Below are 22,940 nucleotides of genomic sequence, written 5' to 3'. Positions count from 1 at the left end.
AACGTCAACAGATGACAAGAAGAAGCGTAATAACAGAACAGAATAATTTAAAACAAGAGCCAGAGCAAATACTTTACATCGTATCTACATTTTTATTTAGAAACAATACAGAGACAAACTATCTGTGAAATGAGATACTAGTAACACTTCCAGAGATATTCTGTATCATAGCAAACAAAGCGTCTCAACTGTAAAAAAACACTGCGCTGCCAAAAGGCTCTCAAGCATTCACAGCTAGGCGTTTTCAGCAGAGCGCCTAGTGTTTTCAGCTGGCTTACAATGCTTTGGTGGACACACTGCCTTAATGTGAACACACTACTTGCACTATTTATACTACAAAACACAACAGAAAAGTGCATAAGTCAGTCCCTCCAGTTTTTCGCGATTCTACGATCGCTGAATACAATGCAAAATCAACAAAATGTTGCATTTTTTTGCGATCCTGCATAATTCCTAATTTAACCGCAAAATAATCACAAAAATGAAAAAGACCTCACAAAACATTAAATTCTAATCACCCAATTGAAATATCTCTAGTTTAATTAAAGTTTCAATGCATTTTTACGTGGATACAGATGTTGCGGGAAAAGGGGAAACTCCTTTTCCTCGATTTACTGAAGCCTATCATGTAAAACGCATTTTGCAGCTGCACAGCTAGCACAGCGAGTGTCTGGCTCACTCATTGGCTGTGTTGCGGCAACTGCACATCCAATGGCGCGGGCGCCTCCGACGTGTGCGCCAATGAGCTAGCATCACGCCATTACACGTCACAGCCCGCCAAGGGGGCGCGGCCTTAGCCTATATTATTCTTTTACTATCTATGATATTAGTCCCTGAAAAACGCCATTTTAGCAGGTTTAACGACTGAAGTGACAACTTGCCAGGTTACTATAGTGCGGCCGGCTACGCAATACTCGTTCCCTACTCTCAGGGAACTGAGGTTACGATAGTAACCGAGTAGTTCCCTTTCGAACGGTCACTTCGTATTGCGAAGCTACAGTGGGGACGCCATGCAAAATTCACACTATAAGTAACTGGTTGCCTTCTGCAGCTCAGGACCCCTCAACTCATGATTTACACACAGTTCTACAGTATAAATTACTACACCTGCTGTTAATATTTACATAGGTCAGGTAGAAATATTGCCCATAGGTTGTTTTAAAAGTTAATTTGATGAGAATTTGATTAGACCAAAATAAACAAGCTTTATGCATTTTGTTTGTGATTTGTGTCATGTATGACTATTGTGCATCTGACATAATACTATTATGGTAAATGTGATATCCTAATTATAAAATATAAAAATCGCAATTTTTTTCACAAATTTCTGGAAATTACCACCACAAAATCAGTCATTTTGATCGCAAAAATTACACAAAAAAAAAATCATGAAATCCTGGAGGGACTGATAAGTGTGTAAATTCGAACACAGCTAGTGTGTCAGTTTTAGTTCCTAAAGGCCATGGCTGCATCAGATATTGAATACTTCCCTACTATATAGTAGGCGAAAAAAGTATGTCCAAATTCAGAGTACTATGAGTAGAGTAGACAAAAAGTACCCCGATGACCTACTACTTCCAGTGAGATTCTGTAGTGTGCATTCGATTTACTATCCCATGAAGCCACGTAAAGAGGATTTAAGAATGGCAGTGAAGTGATGCAACTGACACTGGTAGATCACATGATAATGACAACATGGTGAATGTAGTACGTCCGTATTCATACTGCAAACACTCATACTATATAGAACATACTTTTTTAGCAATCGCAAAGATCCTACTCTAGATAGTATGCGATTTTGGACGCTGCCCACCTTTCCGAAACTCCCACTCTGATTGGCCGGCTGGCCAAGTCAATATTGGTCATGAATAGTCAACCACTTAAAGCGTGTGTTGAAGATGTAACGCCCTTACCATAACCCGAGGCTTCATGAGCAGCTGTAAACAGTATGATATCTATGGCAACAACTATGCCGTCGCTATTGAAGGTCCGAACAAATTATTGTCCTTGTAGTGGAAAAAATATTGCATTTCTTCAACATAGCAAAATCACTTAAAGGTGGAGTAAGCGATATTTCAAAAACGCTGTTGAACATTGTTGACATTTTAAATCAACCCTAACAAACACACCCTCTCATCATTGCTCCACCTCCAAAACTCCCCCTCCAATCCTAACCGCCCTGCTCCGAGTCGATCTCAAACCCCAGTCCCCCTGCAATCGAGTCGAGTGCACTAACAATGATGCTAAACACCGCATTCTCTAGCAGTCGTCAGCGCGACTCTCACTAGCTGGCCTCCGTTACGCACACAATCCAAGAGTGGATGTCTGTTTACCATAGCAGAACTAACTTCCAAACAGCGTTTTTCAAATGTCGTTTACCCCAGCTTTAACCAACTGTTCTTTGAGGGCTGGTCAAAGCAACTAGTAGATGGACATTATGCAAATGTGTAACATGTTGATGTAGCAAACTCACAGAAATAATGGCAAGTAGGGCTGAACGATTAATCGCAATAAAACCGCACGCGATTTGGCAAAGGCTGCGATTATTTTATGCGCCACTTGTCAGTGGAGTGCGGCTGATCGGTAGTAAATACTGCTCCATCTGAACGCCAGAGGGCGCTCTCATGCAAACACGATAAATATGCCCCGCCGCAGAAGTACAATAATGCGCATCATTCCAGGAAATCCCTATCGCTTTAGCTGAATAAACAGAAGACTGAAACGCTTTGATTAAACATGACTTATAAATTCACGACTGCCTTATTCTGTGTAAGAAGGCACATCATCTCATAGAAGGAGGAGCTCAGCTGTCGTTATGAAGTGAGATTGGAGTAAATGCATGCTATTAAATGTTGTCTGTTGTTGTTGTACATAAATGCTTCTCATGTTTTGACGCGTGTTGTTTTTTCAAATGCACGTTATAAGTGACTCAAACTCACAGTGCTTTCAGATGGAGCAGCATTTACAGAGCCGTACATCAATGACAAGCTGCGCATAAAAAATAATCGCAGCCTTTTTAAGCCTTCATAAGCCATCTCGATTTAAGTGCGATTACTTGTAAAGTGCGATTAATCGTTCAGCCCTAATGGCAAGACAACAAACAGGCTTGTTTCAGGCAGTTGTTTTCTGTTGAAGAGATTCACTCCCTTTGGCTTGAAATTCGTAACTTTGCAGATCACAAACTATTATGTTACACACTAAAGGAAAGGCAGAATACAGAAAAATCCCTGTTAAAGGAATATCCCTGGTTATTTGAAGTTAAAGGACTGGTGCAGTCCACATGTAAACTCCTTGATGTGCTCTGTTAGCTGTGGTGCTCTGCATCAGGTCTTGGCCTGGACCCTGTGAATGGATTCGTGTCATTAGGCTCTGGCTGTTTCCCCATCAAGGTTGTAGAGTCGTCCTGCTGGCTTGCAGGCGGTGAAGTTCATGGAGATCTCTGTTCTTCCGCCAGCTCTCACTCAGGTGCGAGGAGCCCGTGGCTGTATTTGTTTGTGGGACAGGACTGATGACCTTACTGGCTCCAGACACCTTCAGTGGAGCCAAGAGTCAAGGGCATTATGGCAAAAGCTACGGCTGCATCATTATATCGCAGTCTATGAGGTTTTGGGGAATCGTTGGAAGGTTCACCCAACAATGAGAATTCTGTTATCAACACACAATTATGTTGTTCCAAATCCATAGGAGGGTTTCTCTAATGAAGAACACAAACAGACACATATACTGTTTATGCTGTAGAATATCCAGTATAGAAAGCATTTAGTTTAAAGGACAAAAAGGGTCCTTAAAAGGACCATGAGTATGACTGTGCTGTATTCCCTGTAACCTGAAGCCATGTAAGAGCTTTGTGTTAGATTAAAACTTGAGTAGCCAAATGGCATTGGTTCTCATGTGTGTTGTGACCAATCAATGGTTTGGCCCTGTTTACACCTGTATTAAGATGCGTTTTGGTCGATCGGATCACAAGTGGACGACACCAAATACTGGTGTAAATGCGGTCTAAAAGGTTTTGAGCTTGTCCAGTTTCCACCACTTCCAGAGGTAGTTGAAAACTCATTCGACCGGATTGCTTTCGTAATGTAAACACTCTTGTGAATGTGTTCGAACAGACAAAGAAGACCGTCTGCTCTCCGTCTACTGACCTAATGAGTAAGCGTTATGGGAAGAGCTCTAGCCAGACAGGATTTCAACTTTATCAGCTGGAGACCCAAGTTTGGTTTGAAGATGAGAAGCGTACCAAACACAATGTTCTCTCACCTTCCCTGATACGCTCACAGCGTTCGACTGGTCTTGCGGCTGTCAGAGCAGAAACAAAGATGCTTCTCTCCGTGTGTATTCCCATCATTTCTGGGCATGTTCATGTCCATTAGAATGAAAGATCTGAAAAAACACATACATTTAGGCCCTCCCCTTGAGGAAATCAGGACAGAAGTGGATGAAAGTGGACAAAAGAGATGGATTAAGTAAATGGGAATGTGTCTCCCTCGTCTACTTGTGATCCGATCGACCAAAACGCATTTTAATAGCAGGTGGAAGCATGGCCTTTGATAGCTGGAATATTTTTTAACAACTGAAATTTTCTTCTGTTTTCCAAAAAAAAAAAAACTGCAGAAAACATGTAATGCATGAGTCATGGAAACTACTGCTATGTTTCTTTTCATTCTTTTTTGGGCTTGACAGCGCCTAGTCACTGTCTACTGGTGTTCTGCACAACATCTCATTTTAGAAGACATGGGAGTTAATAAATGGTGACAAGAGTTTCATTTTTGGCTGAACAAGTGGTTCTGTCTAGAATAGTGTTATTGCTCACTTGTTCTCTGCTCTTTCCTTCATGATCTTCTGCTCAGGAACTCTGTGATATTATTTAACATTTCGTAGCATGTTCTGAATTTGCAGTGTTGCTGCTGTCAGAATTGACCAGTGTGCGCAAGCAGGCATACTTCTCTTGTGCTACATTTTGCACACAATGGAAAAGGGTAATAAAGTCTTTTAATTTTGCATTAATTCAATTGAATTTTCTCAAAAACGAGGTTTAAAAACTGCCCTGTTTTCTATCGAGCTGCTGTGAGTGAGTGGAGGCCGGGGGCAATTTGCATATTCATGCATCCTCGTATAATAAATGAAGCAAGTGTGTAGAGTTACATTCAAGCTATTGTAAGGCATTAAGAAATTATTTTCACTGGGATTTTTTTTTAAATATGTCATTTTGATAATCAAAGATGAGTTTTAAGAGATTAAACACAGGGGTACTTCAAGGACAGAGCACAAAAACAGAAAAAGCAAAAAGCAGAGCATTTCTGTATCTTACATGTGCTTGTGTCTCAACCACATCAAAATGTTAGATTTTTTGAAAAAATTTTCATTCAGATATTGCTACCTAAATTTCGCAAATAATTACAAAGAAATGGCAAGTGACACATTGAACTGTGAACACATTGAAATTGTGAAGTAGAAAGACTGAAATAGTATTTTACTATTTTGCCTACGACAATAATCTTTGTTTCATTTACAACTTCAAAAAAATCTGTTTTTACAGTGTGTGAGATCTTGCCTTATTTCAAAATGAATCACGAGGACTCATCACTCAGGATAATAAATGAGAAAATGATGTCCCTGAAGTCAGTGGCGCAAAAACGGGGTATGCAGTGTGTGCAGTGCATAGGGGCGCCGGACGGGAGGGGGGCGCCATTGTGGCAAAATAATGATTTGAAAATCTCCTTTTTTTTGTTAAATTATTAAAGGAAACGTTTTATTTAACTTTTGTTTAGCCTTTTAACTGATTATTTTATTATATCAATATCAACCGCTCACCCTCCAGCTTCGACTTCTTTAAGTCTGTCCCATGAACACAAATGGATAGATGTGGGAAGCGTTCTGGGGCGCAGAGCAGAAAAGGGTCAAATGATAAGCTTAACCTATTATTTATTTATTTCTATTTTACCACTGTAAGTCTTTAAATTGATCAACATTAACCGTTTAACAGCGGTTAACTTTGGTTCAACTTTGCATTTCAGGGCTCGACATTGTTGCTTGTTTGAGAAAAGTTTTTTTTTTTGAAGAGGCAAGTGAAAGAAATCGAAACAAATCCAACAGCACACGATAATCTCAAAGAAGAAACATATTGAGGTAGAAATTCAAAATGTTGAGTTAAAAAATAAAAAAAAATACATTTAACATGATAAAGTTACATAACACAACCAAGGGAGCTGTTTTGCTGCATATATCATGAACAAGTAGCCTACTTAATTACCATAAATGTTTATCATAATTAGCCTATTTAAGTTACATTTTAGACACATTATTGACTGTTAGTAATATTTCACCGACGAAAATAGTTCCAAAGGAAAACAATCAGCGAATTATGATTATTATTATTCAGAATTGTTTTACTGAATTATTATGATTCAACGTTTTGAACGAATCGTTTGAATGAATGACTCAATGATTCATTGGCCACTTGCCGCCACCTATTGGCAGTTTAGTTTCATGTTTAAAACTATCATTGCTTTTTTTTTCTTGTATATTCAAATATTTATTTAAAACATTAATCTCATAACATTTGGCTATTTATTGCAGTTGCAAGTTTGCAGTGTAAATTATTTAGTTTGATTGATATCAGCCCCGTTTTATTATTGTAACTGAATTTATTGATCAAATGTAAGAATTTGACGTGAAATATGCATACATTTAATAAAGTGAAAATAAAAATCGGCCTTTATAAAGGTAAATAACTAGAAAATAAATATGTTGAATAATAGAAAAGATCACAAACATGCAGATTTAAGTATGTAAAAGCTGATAGAACACTGATGAGAATATTGCTTCAGACTAAATTATATTTAAACCCCAAAATTCCCTAACACTGATCTTGCACACCCCTCAGCTGATGCCTGAAGTGAACACTGTCTGCACGCTTCACTAAAGGCCACTAAGACCCGAGGTCTGAGGTGAAGGTCGCAGGGCCAGAGAGGCATCAGAGATGCCCAGGAGGGCAGAGTTATGTTGAGATTTGTGTTATTCCCGTTGGCCAGCGTACAGTAGGAAGCACATCAGAGACTGCCAGTCGCTTCATGTGGAAACATCCATCATTGTGGAGTGTCTTTGTCACTTAAGACAGAGTAAATGGAGAGAGAAGCTCACCTGAGGGACGATATACGGCCCCTGCGCTCTTCTTACATGGATTGTAAACTGTTATTGATTCTCTTTCCTGTAGGTTGTGACACTCGGAAAGAACAGTCGGGGTTACCATTATGTTATTGCCAATCTGGTGAGTTTCAGCACCTTCACACACTAACTAAACAAGAGAGAAATAATGCAAGTTCATTGGCAAATAAGAATGTTCAAGAAAATGAAAAGATACTTTATTAAACATCCAGTGCAAAGCATGATTTTTTTGTTGGATGCAAAAAAAAAAAAATGCTGTAATAAGTAAAATATATTATCTTTTTGGTTAGACTTTATTTTAAGGTGTCATTGTTACAGTGTAATTATACATTTAATTACGGAGTAATATTAATTAGCAACATGTACTTACTATAGGGTTAGGGTAGGATTAGGATTTGGTTGAGGGTTAGTTGCATGTTATTATGCATAATTGACTGTAATTACTATGGTAAGTAAATGTAACATGTAACAAGGACACTAATAAAGTGTTACCATATTTTTCAACGTACCTTAGATGCAAGTGCATTTACTCTTCTCAGTAATTATTTTAAAACATTATTCTCCATTTCAATTTTTTGAAGTAATCACTTTGAATCATGAATATCAGTTTTTGTGGGAAATAACTTGGCATGTCATAAATGATCTGATACTCACTCACCTTGACGCACATGTGGGGGTCACAATGGAAAACTACTTCTTGTTTTATGGTTTTCTTATAATAATATGCAGTGAAATATAGATGTAATACCTGTTTATACTCAAGAAACCCCAGTGATTGGCCATATTACGCTTTTCCCCTTTTGGGTTTTGAACCAGAAACATCAAGTTGCTAATCCAGAGATTTGACCACTTACTGTACAGTCACTCTATACACATGAGACCTTCAATCTCTACAAAAACATGATGTTTGTTATATATATATATATATATCCTAACTCTCCTTTTCTTTCCACAGGGCTTCACCAACATCAGTCTGGACAAGGTGTTTCTCGGCGGAGCAAACATTAGCGGCTTCCAGATAATCAATCCTGAAAACTCAGTGGTACAGCAGTTTCTCCAGAGATGGGACCGTCTAGATGAAAGAGAGTTTCCTGAAGCTAGAAACACACCTCTGAAGGTCTGAAAGTACTTTTTTTTTTTTTTTTTTTTTTTTTAAACAACATAAAATCATTGATTTAGTTTCTTCTTCTTCTGATCTTTGACTTTCTCTTTCTTTGACTGTTTTCTTTAATTTTTCCCTTCTTGCATCAGTCGATATATTGACATTCAGCCCGAGGTTCTATTAAAGCTGGGGCTCAATTTACATCTAATTAAACAATGATCATGAGATGAATAGATTTCAAATGCCATTTAATTAAGGTTTTATTATGGATGGCTGGGTAAGAAATGACTGTGCTTTCATCGAACCAGTGAGCTGGCACAGAAGTGTTTAAACACACCTGAATGTTATAAAGAAAAGTCACCCAAAAAGCCAAAGATTATATTTTCCATAAATAAAATGAAGCTTTTTTAGGGGACCACTACTATATTTTGCATTGTAACATTGTATTTATGAAAATTAAGTACATTTCACCTCAATGGGTCATTTTATTATTATTATTACGTTTCGATTTATTCTGTAACACTTTACTTAAAGCCTTTATATACAATGCATTATAAAAACTATTTTTCTCTTATGCCTTGTAATGCACCTTATAATGCATTATATGATCTCATGAATAATTATTGCATTAAAACACATGACAAACAACCAATTTCAGAAGTAACAATGAATCTGCAATGCATTTTAACTTGAGTTACAATTATTTATGAAAATATATAATGCATTATAACATAAATTATGAATATCTTTCAAAACGTGAAATGTGCACATGCAGCCACACACACTTTACTTGTGTGAAAAGTCTTTTCCAAGACAATATTTTAATGAAGGCATCAGAAGGCATTTTCAATTGAGAATGTAAATGTGCAATGTACTGTATGTCTCCTTTGATGTTACTTTTGTTATATTGCATTCGTTTTAGTCGCAAAAGTTCTTGCTATTGTCGCTTTGAAGAGATACAAAACAATACAACAGTGTAGCTCACAGCAAATGAGCAGATGCCAGCTTGTTCTCTTTTCTTGGTTGAAATGGGATGTAATTACAGGTTGCACAACAATAGCAGCAAAACCCTGTAGAGTCTCACATAACTAAACATTTTACATATCTCTGTAATTAGAAACCTGGTTAACACTCTTTACATAGCAAGAAACAATGTGCAAGCTACACCCCTTTGCCTACTATGATTACATGCAGTAATGCATCGCAATTATCCTTCATTATGTACATCAACATGTGGACCTGGAAGAGGGCAGCCAATTTTAACCCTCTTCAAAGTGTTTACTTACCGATAATGTGTTTGCTTATTTTAAAGCACTCTAACAAATAACTGTTAATGTGAGGTGCTTACCGGTTGTTGTGTACAGTACACTTCAGCGCTGTCTTACGACGCCATCCTGGTGATCGCGGAGGCGTTCCGGTACCTGCGCCGCCAGCGAGTGGACGTGTCCCGACGGGGCAGTGCTGGAGACTGCCTGGCCAACCCTGCCGTCCCCTGGAGCCAAGGAATCGACATCGAGCGAGCTCTCAAAATGGTACACTTTCAGTGGAGTCTTTCAGCTTTTATGAAAATGACAATAACTATTTGTAGTCTCTCAATGTTTAATTCAGATGGTCAGAGTCATGTCTCTGTATGATTCAGTCGTGATACTACAACACATTCAAATGTATTCTTACGATTCAAAGCGGAATTGTTATTTTACGGGTTTCTTTATTTTTGGGTCATTCCTACAGTTTGGTGGATTTTGGACTGTCTGTTATGAAAACACACTGGTCAAGCTCAGGCTAGTATAACCAAATAATCCTGACCAAATATTTCAGATTTCACATTTACATTCTGTGGAGTCCGTCCACCCTGTTACATGACATTTTTACTTCACTTTCGCACCCTCTCCAGTTACCTACCCAGGAATCATTGCGAAGTTGCGAACGCCCCATCAGATAAATGAGGGGAGGAGTTTTGTGGCTGTTTGACCTTTGAAAAATGAAAGTTGACTAACATTTTATGTAAAATATTCGGTATTGTTTCATGGGGACATTAAATCCTCCAAACTATAGGAATGACCCTATTGTTGTTGTTGTTGTTGGCAGGTCCAGGTGCCAGGGATGACCGGCAATATCCAGTTTGACAGCTTTGGTCGCAGATCAAACTATACTATTGATGTTTATGAAATGAAATCAGGGGGACCAAGAAAGGTAAGTCAGCAGTCCATTTGCTGTGTAAGCTCACTGAGATCAGTGTATGAACTCAAACCATGGTCCATTTCAAGACTTCTATTCAATCGAATTGATTTTTTATGATAAATAGCATTATAGTTGTAAAAGGGGAAAAGCTGCACACTTCGGGGAACAACAGCTGTCTTATCTAGGAAGGGAAACAGATTCGTTACACAAAATTGCCCTCCAAAAATGGCTTCTGTTTCTTAGGTTTGAGGTTATCTATATGCTAGTTTACTCCTAAAGTCTGACCAAATAAATTTTGACAGATATATAGAAATAAAGTCAGAGAAAATAGACCAAAAATATGAATGACTTGCACAAAATTTCACTCGCTATTCACATGCTACTAACTACCTAAAAATAGCATGTTGAACTTGACACTCGTGTTTGATTTTATCTTCACAACATTATGGCTAGACACCACATATAAACAGATTTCACCATACTTCTCCAGTTTATACTGTACATCACAGTACATTAAGACATTACATTCTGTATAAAACGTTTTCAGAAAGCATACATTTTGATATGCAAATGATCTCATACAAATATGCTCTAATATGCATACATTTCCAGAACAGAAACCTGAACCGTGGATAAAAATAATGATAATAATAATATTTTTTTTACATATTAGAGTTAATTTTTTTACAGATGTGATTTTGGATATCTATTTTTATCACTCCATAAATTAAAAACATTTTCACCATTAGGAATAAAATGGTATATAAATCAAGAACAAATCTGTAAAAACCTTCAGAATATAAATTTGGTGGATGAAAGTGCTACTTTTTGTCTGTGGTGTCTTGCCTTAACTGGTTGCAAAAGAAGTTGCTTGGACAAGCCCTCCAATATGTCCTAACTTCCAGTTTCAACAAGAAATACATAAAAGCAGTTCATCAAACCACTGCATGGGGTATTCAAAGGGATAGTTCACCCAAAAAATGAAAATTATTCCATAATTTACTCACCCTCAAGCCATCCTGGGTGTATATGACTTTCTTCTTTCAGCCGAACACAATCAGAGTTATATTAAATAATATCATTTTTCCTAGTTTTGTAATGGCATCGAATAGCGCCCGAGTTTTTGAAGCTCCAAAAAGCACATCCATCCATCCAGCCCCGGTTCTACGGGGGTGTTAAGCACCCTCAATCACAATCAAGAGCACCTGCATTTGATACTTTAATAATGTGCATGTAATAATCCAGTGCATATTTGTGTTAGTGCTCTGAAGAATGTCAAACGTATCTATTTACAATGTGTTTTTGCAGTGGTGAGCAATGTAGCCACTCACAGGCATAGTTGTTGATCTCTTAAACGCAATGACCAATCAGAGGTGTTTAAGTTAGTCAGAATCCACTCACTGCTCAAAACGTGATTTTTATTCAGCGCTGAGTTATGCTGGCCTCTCATTAACAAAAAAAGTGTAGACACAATTAGTGTTGTCAAAAGAACCGACTTCGCTCTAAGTCGGCTACAATGATCAACGCTTTAAAAACATGTTGTCTTTGACGCTCTTCACCGAGCGCTTACACAGATACACACAGGAGCGTTTGAAAGCAGCCGTCTATCAGCAGATCCCAAATATATCCACTGATAGACGCCTGCTTTCAAACGCTCCCGTGTGTATCTGTGTAAGTGCACTGTGAAGAGCGTCAAAGACAACATGTTTTTGAAGCGTTGATCATTGTAGCCAATCAGAGAAATATATGTTAAGCTTGTAAACACAATGGCCAATCACAGACATATATTTTGAGCGCATTAAGACAATGGCCAATCAGATGCGTTAAAGAATCCATTCAACAGCGGTCAAAATACTGTGGGGGAATGCTGGTATCGTCACATTTTTTACATTGACTTGGTACCGAAATCTGTACATTTGACAACACTTGACACAATGAGGTTTATGGTCAATTGTTGGCGGCTTCATTGATTATAACGGAACTTTGTGAGTACTGACAAAACGACAGCATTTTAGTGATTGTAAAGCGCGAGGTCTTGGCTCGCTTTCAAGGCTTCAGCCTATATAATCCATTAAATAAATCTATGCTGGATGGAGGATCTTTCTGGAGCTTCAAAAACTCAGGCACTATTCAAAGCCATTACAAAGCTGGGAGGAGCCAAGATATTATTTAATATAACTCCGATTGTGTTTGGCTGAAAGAAGAAAGTCATATACACCTAGGATGGATTGAGGGTGAGTAAATTATTGGATAATTAAAATTGTTGGGTGAACTATTCCTTTAAGGCCACTATTCCCAAACAAAATAGTTAACCAAACCAATGACCTACAGCAGCTTGAATCAACATAACCAGTATTCATTAGCTTTCCTGAAAGCTAATAGCAACAGCCCTTTATAAAACACAGGAACAATCTCTGTGAAAAAGAGTAGTTTAGCCCAAGGTTAGATGGGGTCATGGTCGGTAAAGAGACGTACATTGACAGTGACTGTCAGAAGTGATGTACAAGACTGTGTTGGACCCCTGTGCAGTGTCACCTCGGTGATGCCCTAGTGGCTAGTGCTAACGCTTCTGACACATGCCACTCACAACCACTAAACAACTCAAGCATATAACAAAGAGAAAACGCACTGCACCTTTTGATAACAGAATGCGGCAAGCAAAACCCAGTTGAGTTTTAGCTGAAGAGAATTACATCCAAGAGTAACTTCCAGCTTCTGCATCCCCAGAAATTTCACCATAAGCATTTTTTTCCCATTTAACAAATGTCAGCCAAGAATTTGCCTTTTTTGTTTAAATCCATGCAATAAGCGCAGCAGCACAGAGACCTAATACTTTTTTAATGAGCACAATCTAATGAGAGCACACATCCACAACAGCTCCTTAGCCGTTGTGGATGGGCTGGGGGGGGGGTTGCTATTTACCATTGGTGCAGTAAAAAATATCTGCTGTTTGATAATAACATGAACGTTTTCCCTTTGCAGATCGGATACTGGAACGAGTTTGAACGCTTTGTTAATATAATGGATCAGCAGTTCACCAACGATTCCTCCTCAGTGGAAAACCGAACAATTGTGGTCACTACTATTATGGTACACGCTCCATGACGTTTTAAACGTGTCGCATATTCTGCCCATCAGGGTCATGGTGTTGACTCCTAGATTGATACATTCTGTCCTGGGCGGGTAGAAGTACATTTCTTTTGTTTTGCTTTCCATCCACTCATTACACGTTGAAACAGTCGAACGCAAGGAAAAGCGGCGCATGAGTGTTTCAACTGTATTCGTGTGGGTGTCAAAGCATTTTGATTTTCCATATATCAGTGGCCTGTCGTAGCAGTGACATCACAATAACGGCATTAGGTATGATGGTTTTACATTGACATCATCAAAGTAGACATTCAATGCATATGTAGGTAAGACTTGTTTCCACTCATCAAGTAAATGGTCAATGACACATGAGCTAGAACAGCAAGCTAACGCTTACCGCACCAAAGAAGGGTTCGATGGTTTGCCTCTGGCAAAGTACAAGCGTATTTGAGCAAGGCCATGAATGAGGCCTTTGCACAGATCCACTTTACATTGACCAGAGGACTGCTCATTGCTGACGTATCACTTCATCTCCCGCTGTTAACAACGTTAGCTTTAGCATCAGCCTCCAATTGGCAAGGCGAATACACATCTCTGAGGAATTCAAATCAATGCTCACAACATCATCCCATGTAAAACAGCAATCGCTTGTAATTGTTTTGTTTCACCAAAAACCAAGGTCATTCTTTCAAATGACTTGGATGTGAGCAATTAAACCAGCAGCTGTCGGTTATTCCATCAGTGGGATTCAGGAGGAAAACAATCGCACAAAGGATGAGGTGAGAGGATACATTCAGCACAGAACAAACAAACCATCGCTAACCCACTGGTACCCTAATTGTCTCTGACTCTAATGGGATGCGTTCTCTCTGCGAGAAGCCATATTGTTTGGTAATAATGATGTGCTTAAAAAAGCAAGCCGCTGCCACAGTGTTTGAAATGGGGGCGAAAGAGAGGATAAAACCAGCTTGCACAATTTTCTTTGTTCAAATCTGTATGTTGACAAAGTGCTTTTAAGTTTGGATTCTAACGATGGCTTTGTTTTTTGCTTCCCTACTGAAAAGACCATATATTGTGTTTTTGGATGCTGGGCCCCAGCATGACACGCTGGTGTGCTGGTGTAAATAGCTAAACCAGTTCGTCAGCCAGCATCACCAGAATGACCATGCTAGTCGACCTGTGCTGGTCCACCAGCTAGAACGAAACGGCAATACCTAGCATAAACCAGCCTGAAATTCAGTCTGGTGGGAGCTGGTCTTTTTAGCAGGGCTATGTTCAATGTCCTTTCTGTTGGAATGATAAAGGCTTCTGGCGCATATAGGTGCAACGTGCTTGAACAGAATCAACACTATGATTCCTCTGCAGTCACTGCCATTTACTTCATGAATCGGATTCCTTCTCACTTCATACGTTCTTGCCTACCTCACCTACCTCACCTGTCACCCTCAACTTATGCCAATGCATCTCAGACCCTTGGGATATTGCACCACGGCCGTGTGTGTGCGTGTGTGTGTGCGTGTGAAAGAAAGAAGCAGAATCGAACCTACTTTTATTTGTCTCCAATGCTCTTCGTGGTCTCAGACCTCGTTTACACCTGATATCATCCATCTCAAAGGTTTTGATCCCAAGACCAAGATCAAAACTAAACCTCTCAAAGCACAAACCCAAACCAAGACCCAGCCACCTAAGAACCAGGCTGCCAATTGTCAATGAACCAAAACAGAAAAAAGGTGAATTTCTAACACTGCGCCACTGTATATAGCCAGTCAAGGCCATGAACTTCTTGCAACTTTTCTGTAGCTACTTTAAAAGATACCGTGCCAACTTAAGAGTTCTATAATTGTTAACTATAATGATAACACTGGAACTCAGACAGCCACAAGCCAAGTCCCAAATCATGACCAGGCAGAATGTATGTAATTTCTTGAGATCTCAAGACCAAGAGTGCAAGATCCAGACTTTAACTCTTAGACTCTACACCAGGTGTAGACAACAATTCGTCTCAGCTGACCACTCGTGATTGGATCACCTGAGACAGATGTTAATATCAGGTGTAAAGAGGGCCTTACTGTAGAAGGAGCTGGGCGATTAGCTTTCTGACTACGGCCAAATGTGGATCAATGTCCCGCAATTCCCTGTCTGCTGCTTCTGTCCTTCCTCTTGTATGTGTTCCAGTTTGGTGGATTATGTGTGTGAGAGAATGGGTGGGTATGAATATCCCAGCATGCCTGCATGCCTGTGACTGATAAGCTGTCGGTGGGCTCTGGTGCCTGTGACACCAGACAATGAAAGCAATAAGCAAAGATGGTAATAAACGAGTGTGTGTTTGATTAACAGGAAGCACCATATGTGATGTACAAGAAAAACCACATGCATCTGGAAGGCAATGACAAGTATGAGGGCTACTGTGTCGATTTAGCTTCTGAGATTGCCAAACATGTTGGGATTAAGTACAGACTGTCCATAGTCATGGACGGAAAGTATGGCGCCCGAGACCCTGAGACCAAGACTTGGAACGGGATGGTGGGTGAACTAGTCTATGGGGTGAGTAGTGGATCTCGTAGTGAAACACTAACCTTCCTTCTGCAGTTGTCTCTTGTATTCATGAACCTTGCATAAATGATATAGAGAAATTGCTGTCAAATAAGGCGTTGGAAGAAGTGAATTGCCTTTTTGTCTACCATTCATGGTAAAGAGCGTGGGGAAACTGACTGGAAATGTCTGGGTGTCATTCAACTATAACTGCAGCCAGACAGTGCGGGTGGCGACATTGTGTCTTAAACATGCTCCTTCCCAGCATGCACTGCTTTGATTTCCTCTCTATGCTGTTGGATCTCAAAGGCACCTTTCACAGTGTGCCCAGGCAGCCCGCCATTTTTGCATTTGTCAAAGCGCTCCCCTGCTATAAATGGAGGAAAACCCAGAGAAATCACTTCCAATTCCCCGAGCCGACATTCAAGAATGAAGACCGTATACAAAATGCATGAGGGTTAGGCTACCTCATCTGTTCAATTTCCTTACCATCAGCCAGAGAGATTGCCTGGTTTTGATGTGCTAACGTTGGAAATTATACTCAAATTATTCTCAAAATGAAAAAAAAAAAATTGCATGTGGAGATAAAACGAAAAAATATCACCACCTAGAAACCATTGAGCATAGTCGTGGCCCCCTTTCAGCTCAGATAGTCAGGACCGACGTTGCTCAGCCACGTTTGACCTTTTGACAAATATATTTATCTGATTTTGCAAGTCTTTCAAAGGTTATCACACAGAATGGCCTTTCAATATATAGTCATCAATGCTAAGCTTTTTCGTAATAGCTTGTAGTGTAGCGAATTACTTTTTCAAAAGCGTATAGCTTGACTGTACTTTAACTGCTTCAGATTCTGAGTAGCTTGGGAAGCTACACTTTCAAAATGACTTCCCCAACACTGATTGATACTATAATCATGTAATCAAATTATAATCATATGATCCACTGCTGTCATCTCTTGACTCAAAGTTTTCAGACAGTATTGACAGCTCTGTGCTTTTATAAGGCAAATGTAGAAACACTACAGCGTTCGTGGATTTGTTTTCCTTTACTTGCCATAAGCAGATAAAAAAAAAAACTAAATGAATCCTCTTGGATTCTTCTAAATGAAATAAATGGATTAGCTGACATGGAAGTGTTATTTCATCTCTTTTTTTTCTTTCTTTCATGTTTTATCAACAGGTCTGCTTTTAATCTCAATTGGATTTACCTGTGCAAGTTTGTGCAATACATAGCTAATTTCAAAGCTAGAACGATCACACGCGATTATTTATCTAGCGTGCGGTAGACGTTGAGAGTTTTGAGGCATATTTCTTCCTCACTGATAAATCACTTCTGGTAGACTCTTAATTAGCTATTTATATGCAAATGATTATATGATTTATTGAGACAGTACACCGGAGTTCCATTCACTACAACCACAAGATAAAAGGATATTAATATTTGTAGAGGCTTTTATAACCAGCTTTCACCTGCAGAGTTTCCGTGACCTTATACTTCCTGATTGCATAACTAATGTCCTCCTGGCTGAGGACACATGTGAGATCTAATCTTTCACTGCCTTTTTATTATATGCTCGTGCTAGAGTGCCTCTGAGGATTATGGGAAGTGGAAAGCGGCTGTTCCTCATATCTGCAGCTCTCACAGCAACATTATGTGAAGCATGAGAAGGGAAGCGTCGAAAAAAGATTTTCCGACAAAGTCTCCTGCTTGTTCCGATTACGCTCTGTCTGTGGCCTGATACAGCAGTGTAGGGGTCACAGAAATTAGCAAGACTCTTGCTATCTAGTCAAGTGAACGCTCAGCTGTCACTTCTGCGCTACACGCTCAAAAGCCTGTTCTGTTATGCCTCGCGTGTGCTTCTCTGAGGCAGTGAAAGTCCTTTTCCTGGTTTCCTTCCAAACACCAAGGCCTGAGAAAACACAAAATGTCCGCCTTTCTAGCTCTAGATGTAATGTTCAGTGGCAGATATGATTGATTTATCCAAATGTTGATAGAATGTTCCCGGTTCAACACAGTGTGGACAACATCTGATTACCTGCTGAAAATAATTGAATCTGTCCTCTCTCTCAGTCTGTAAAAACAAAAAATGGTGCTTATAAAGTAATGCACTAATCACTGTTTTGAAAGTAGTGCCCTAACATCTCTTTGTGGATTTGTCTCTGCAAATTATATCCAATTTTTCCAAAATCATGTGATGATTATATAAACACAGAAACCTTGGCATGATACATGCAAAGATACAGCAAACTCCACCAACAGGAATTACCAGACTTTTATATGTCTACGCATGATTTAATCATGTACGTCAGTTTAGCATGCTAAATGCTAAGTAGTAATTTCTGGTTGTGTAAAGCTACAAATAACATATTCTTGTTGTACCCGCTCTCAACTTAAGCAAAAGCTCCACACTTCAGCACAATGGTGAAAATATATTATATTAAATGATAACAAATATATGCTGCTATATTATTATATTAAATGGTTATATATCTTGACATTAGTCTCATCTTGCTCAAAAAATATCCAAAAATGTAATGTTTTAGTTAATGCCAAAAAATATTCATGTAGTCCACCCAACGTATAGATCAATTAATCCTGCATTTTACAAATATAAGTGGATTGCACTCAATGAAATTAAGCTGTCACAAAATGATGGATAATTGTTTTACATAAGCTTATTTTTTAATGAATTAAAATAGGAAAAATTCATTCTACCTCAAAAAGCTCAAATTATGCACTTTTTAGAGCAAAACTGATAAAACTGTTTTAACCAACAACAACAAAACAAAAAAATCTGTGTATAAATCCATTGTATATTCCATTGTATAACACTTCTATTGTATATTGAGTGTCCCACACCATCAGCACCCAACACAGATCGAATGCATTAAGAATAACTTTTTTGTTCAGTGAAATGTACTATATTGTGCTGGACGATCTGTCCCGCGTTTCGCCGCCCCGACTGTGGCCTGAGACTCCGAGATAGACTCCAGCACACCCCTGGCCTACAGAGGATCCCTGTTTTGGAGAATGGATGGATCTACTATATTCTGTTTCAAAATATTTAGTCTTTAATATTTTGTATTTTGAGTGGATTTCATGGTGCTAGACCAGTGTTCTCAACCCTGCTCCTGAAGGACCCCCAACACTGCACGTTTTCTTTGTCTCTCTAATCAAACACACCTGATTCAACTCATCAGCTCATTAACCCATGTGATAATGAGCTGATGAATTGAATCAGGTGTGTTTGATTAGGGAGACAAAGAAAACGTGCAGTGTTGGGGGTCCTTCAGGAGCAGGGTTGAAGAACACTGTGCTAGACAATTCAAATTCACCTCTCAATTATGCACCATTTATTTCTATATAAAATAATACAATATTGAGAAAAAAATATTTCATGTTAGTATTATTCTCAATTGATGGTGTTTAAGTAAAAATAAAATATATAATATTTAATATTTAAAATCCAATTCATGGAAGGCAGATTGGTGCCATCTGGTGGGAGAAATAAAGAAAATCCTATGCAATACCATGGTTTAGCCACTAGATGCCTGTATAGCCCTGTAAATAAATAGATGTGGGACGAGTGTTCCCTATTAGCTTATAAGAGTATTTTCAGACATAATAACTTGCAATTGGAAATAGTTTTGCAATTGGACACATATTTAGACATTATCAAATGCTACTTCGTCCATAGTGACTGATTTGTAGATTGTACCCCCAAAAATCGCTCTGTATTTTAGAATTTTTCCAGTTTTGTGACCATCTTAAGACTATCCTTTTCTAATGATTTTCAGAAAAATGACCAAGTTTCATACCATTCTGCTGAAGTAAAAAAAAAAAAAGTTTAAAATGATGGTTAAATTATCTTTTATATTGCTGTTATTGTGGTTCTTGTTTTTACAAACTGAGGTTTGTCAGTGGTAACCAACAGCAAGCCACCAAAGTTTTTGTACTGAAACCGGAATATTCCATTAACTCTTTCCCCGTCAGCGTTTTCTTTTAAAAGTTGCCAGCCTGTGCCAGCATTTTTGATCATTTTCACAAAACTTACTTGGCCCCTAGAATATTTTGAATGTCTGAAAATACAATATATCAAAAGATAGAACAAAGCCTTTGCTTAAAAAAAATCTTATTCTAGCTTCATGCATTAATTTTTATCAATACTTGAATGTGGGTAATAAAAAAAAAACAAAAAAAAAACATTTTGAACAAAATCATAAAACAAAAAAACACATGAAAATCATGTCTACGAAGTGCATAAGGAATGCTTTTACCGCTTGTATCTGCTACTTTGTTTGCCCATGTTTTAATCCGGAAATTCTCTACTCTTTCAGAAGTTGCGTAACAGCGCCACCTACCATATAAATTCGGTCAATGGCGGGGAAAGAGTTATGACCCTTTGCAGTATACAGCTTGAAGTGAATTTGCATCCTAGCCTTCCTTCTGAGAAATGAATACCTTGCTAACATCTGTAAATATACAGTAATATTGCATTGCTTGTTTATTGCACCGGTGCATGTTCTGCACTAACACGTTTTGTTCATGTCCCCGTTTTCCAGAGAGCAGATATAGCCGTTGCACCGTTAACAATCACGCTTGTGCGAGAGGAAGTCATTGACTTTTCTAAGCCCTTCATGAGTTTGGGCATCTCCATTATGATCAAGAAACCCCAGAAGTCCAAGCCAGGGGTGTTCTCCTTCCTGGACCCTCTGGCATACGAGATCTGGATGTGTATCGTGTTCGCCTACATCGGCGTCAGTGTGGTGCTGTTCCTCGTGAGCCGCTTTAGCCCCTACGAGTGGCACCTGGATGAGACTGATGAAGCCAAAGACCCCCAGACCCCTCCAGACCCGCCTAATGACTTTGGGATTTTTAACAGCCTGTGGTTCTCTCTTGGGGCCTTCATGCAGCAGGGCTGTGATATCTCACCAAGGTTGGTGCCTCATCCTGTCACTTTCTAGTCATAAAAAAGGTGTCCACCCAGTCATGATGGGGGCAAATTTAGCATGATATGGGCTTGACGAATGGGCCACACATGGGTTTGTCCATGGTTTCCATGTTGGCATCGTCTGAATTGGCCGCAGTATCGGCCATAAATGGCTTTGTCCCAGTATGGGCTAATTCAGTTTGCACAGTTCAATGAACAGACACTCATTTAATGAACAGACACTTTATCACTGGTGTAGATACAATTGGGTCCTGACTGAAAAACATCCCAGATTTTCAATACGACATCGGACCAGATTGGAAATCTGGGATTTTCTTATTCATCAATCACAAGACCATGGGAATTCATTAGTCAAAATATGTGATAACGGTAACACTTTACAGTAAGGTTCATTAGTTAACATGAACTAAGAATGAGCAATACTTCCTCCTCAGCATTCATTAATCTTAATTTCAACATTTACTAATACATCATTAAAATCAAACGTTGTATTTGTTAACATTAGTTAATGCATTGTGAACTAACATGAACAAACAATGAACAGCTGTATTGTTAGGAACTAACATTAAAAAAGATGAATTAATACTGTATTTTCTATTGTATTTTTAGTTTATTTAGCAGGGACAATGCAGAAACATTGCTACAATATCAAGCAGCCGATGCTCCACATACAGGTTCTAGTCCCTGTTTTTTTTTTTTTTTTTTACGATATTAAAACAATAACCAAATAATAATAACAATAATAAAAGAAAGACCATCAGTGTTCACACACCTGCTTTTGTTTGTACCACTTTTTTAGATGTCTTTGAAAAAATTTAAAGTCTGTAACAAATGAATTGCTCAATTAATACATTAACTAATGTTAACTAATGAACCTTATTGTAAAGTGTTACAATGATAACTCATGCACATACCATGGTACTTGAATGTGGTGATTCAGTAACATGTCATTCAGTACTGTATATCAATGATACAAGCTCCACAATGCGTTTCTGTAAGGGACTTTACCGACAAAGCACATTAAACACATTACAGCTCTAATTCCGAGGCTAATTCCAGTATTTCACGTTTGAAAGAATATGCAGACACAGCTCTAGTTTTAATTTGTTCTTTTGTAAAGGATTAGCTGAGCAACATATTCTCATTTGGCTCTTTCTATGAATTTCTCATTTTTTGTTTGAGAAGTCCTACTGCAGCACTTTGTAGGCATCTGTGACGGAGATGTATGATTATTCACATTGTTCCTCCGTTTAACAGCAGGAAGTTGATTAATAATGACTCCGTTGTGCAGCTCGCTGTCATAGATCATTTTTCAGAGTCCCTTATATTCCCCACTGCCGCCTGCCAATTGAGTAAAAAAAAAGATTCATAAATTTTACAATATCAGATATTAAATAAGATATTCAAAATATCTCAATAAATAACATACAGAAGACATATTTGCTGTGACATAAGATGGCACATTAATTGACTGAAATGTGAATTTTGTCTCATTTTAAGGTGAAGGCCAAGTATAGTAATCCATACTCAGAATCTGAATTTCATATAAAGGCAATTACATCTAATATTACACTATCATACTGATTCTAAAACCACACTAATGTTTAGTTTTTGCTCTAGACAGATTTTAATTTTCTTTTCCCATCAGTGCAATCCTGCCTGTGGCATTTGGCCCTGATCTGTAACACTAGTTATGTGGAACACTATACTGCATTGATTGGTTATTACATCTTACATGACTGTATTGCTGCAGACTAGTTTTCAAATGGCTCTACAGTGTTATTAAAAGTCGTGTTAATTCAATAATTATATTACATAAGTCCACTAGAGTTTCTTCTTGTGTGTGTATTTCACAAACATGCATGGTTGCGAGTGAATACAGTCTTCTAAAGGCCGCCGCCCTACATTCAGCCCAAGGCA

General features: G+C 38.5%; 1 protein-coding gene across 2 annotated transcripts in view; it reads left to right on the top strand.

Annotated features, from left to right (window-relative positions):
• Window positions 1–22,940, top strand: part of gria3b (glutamate receptor, ionotropic, AMPA 3b) — a gene marked incomplete at both ends in the record, with an annotated part of 146,837 nt that overhangs the window by 92,958 nt on the left and 30,939 nt on the right. For both annotated transcript variants that reach the window (XM_081383316.1, XM_081383315.1), the window contains 7 exons: window positions 7,214–7,267; window positions 8,120–8,281; window positions 9,631–9,798; window positions 10,355–10,459; window positions 13,430–13,537; window positions 15,872–16,078; window positions 20,632–21,005. In XM_081383316.1, coding sequence (XP_081239442.1) covers window positions 7,214–7,267; window positions 8,120–8,281; window positions 9,631–9,798; window positions 10,355–10,459; window positions 13,430–13,537; window positions 15,872–16,078; window positions 20,632–21,005 — 1,178 coding nt within the window. The remainder of the gene's footprint in view (window positions 1–7,213; window positions 7,268–8,119; window positions 8,282–9,630; window positions 9,799–10,354; window positions 10,460–13,429; window positions 13,538–15,871; window positions 16,079–20,631; window positions 21,006–22,940) is intronic.

This window comes from Scardinius erythrophthalmus (genome assembly GCF_964197995.2).
Source record: "Scardinius erythrophthalmus genome assembly, chromosome: 13".
In the NCBI taxonomy this organism is placed as follows: domain Eukaryota; kingdom Metazoa; phylum Chordata; class Actinopteri; order Cypriniformes; family Leuciscidae; genus Scardinius; species Scardinius erythrophthalmus.
The sequence above is the reverse complement of the archived record's forward strand: the minus strand, read 5'-3'. Positions and strand labels throughout refer to the sequence as shown.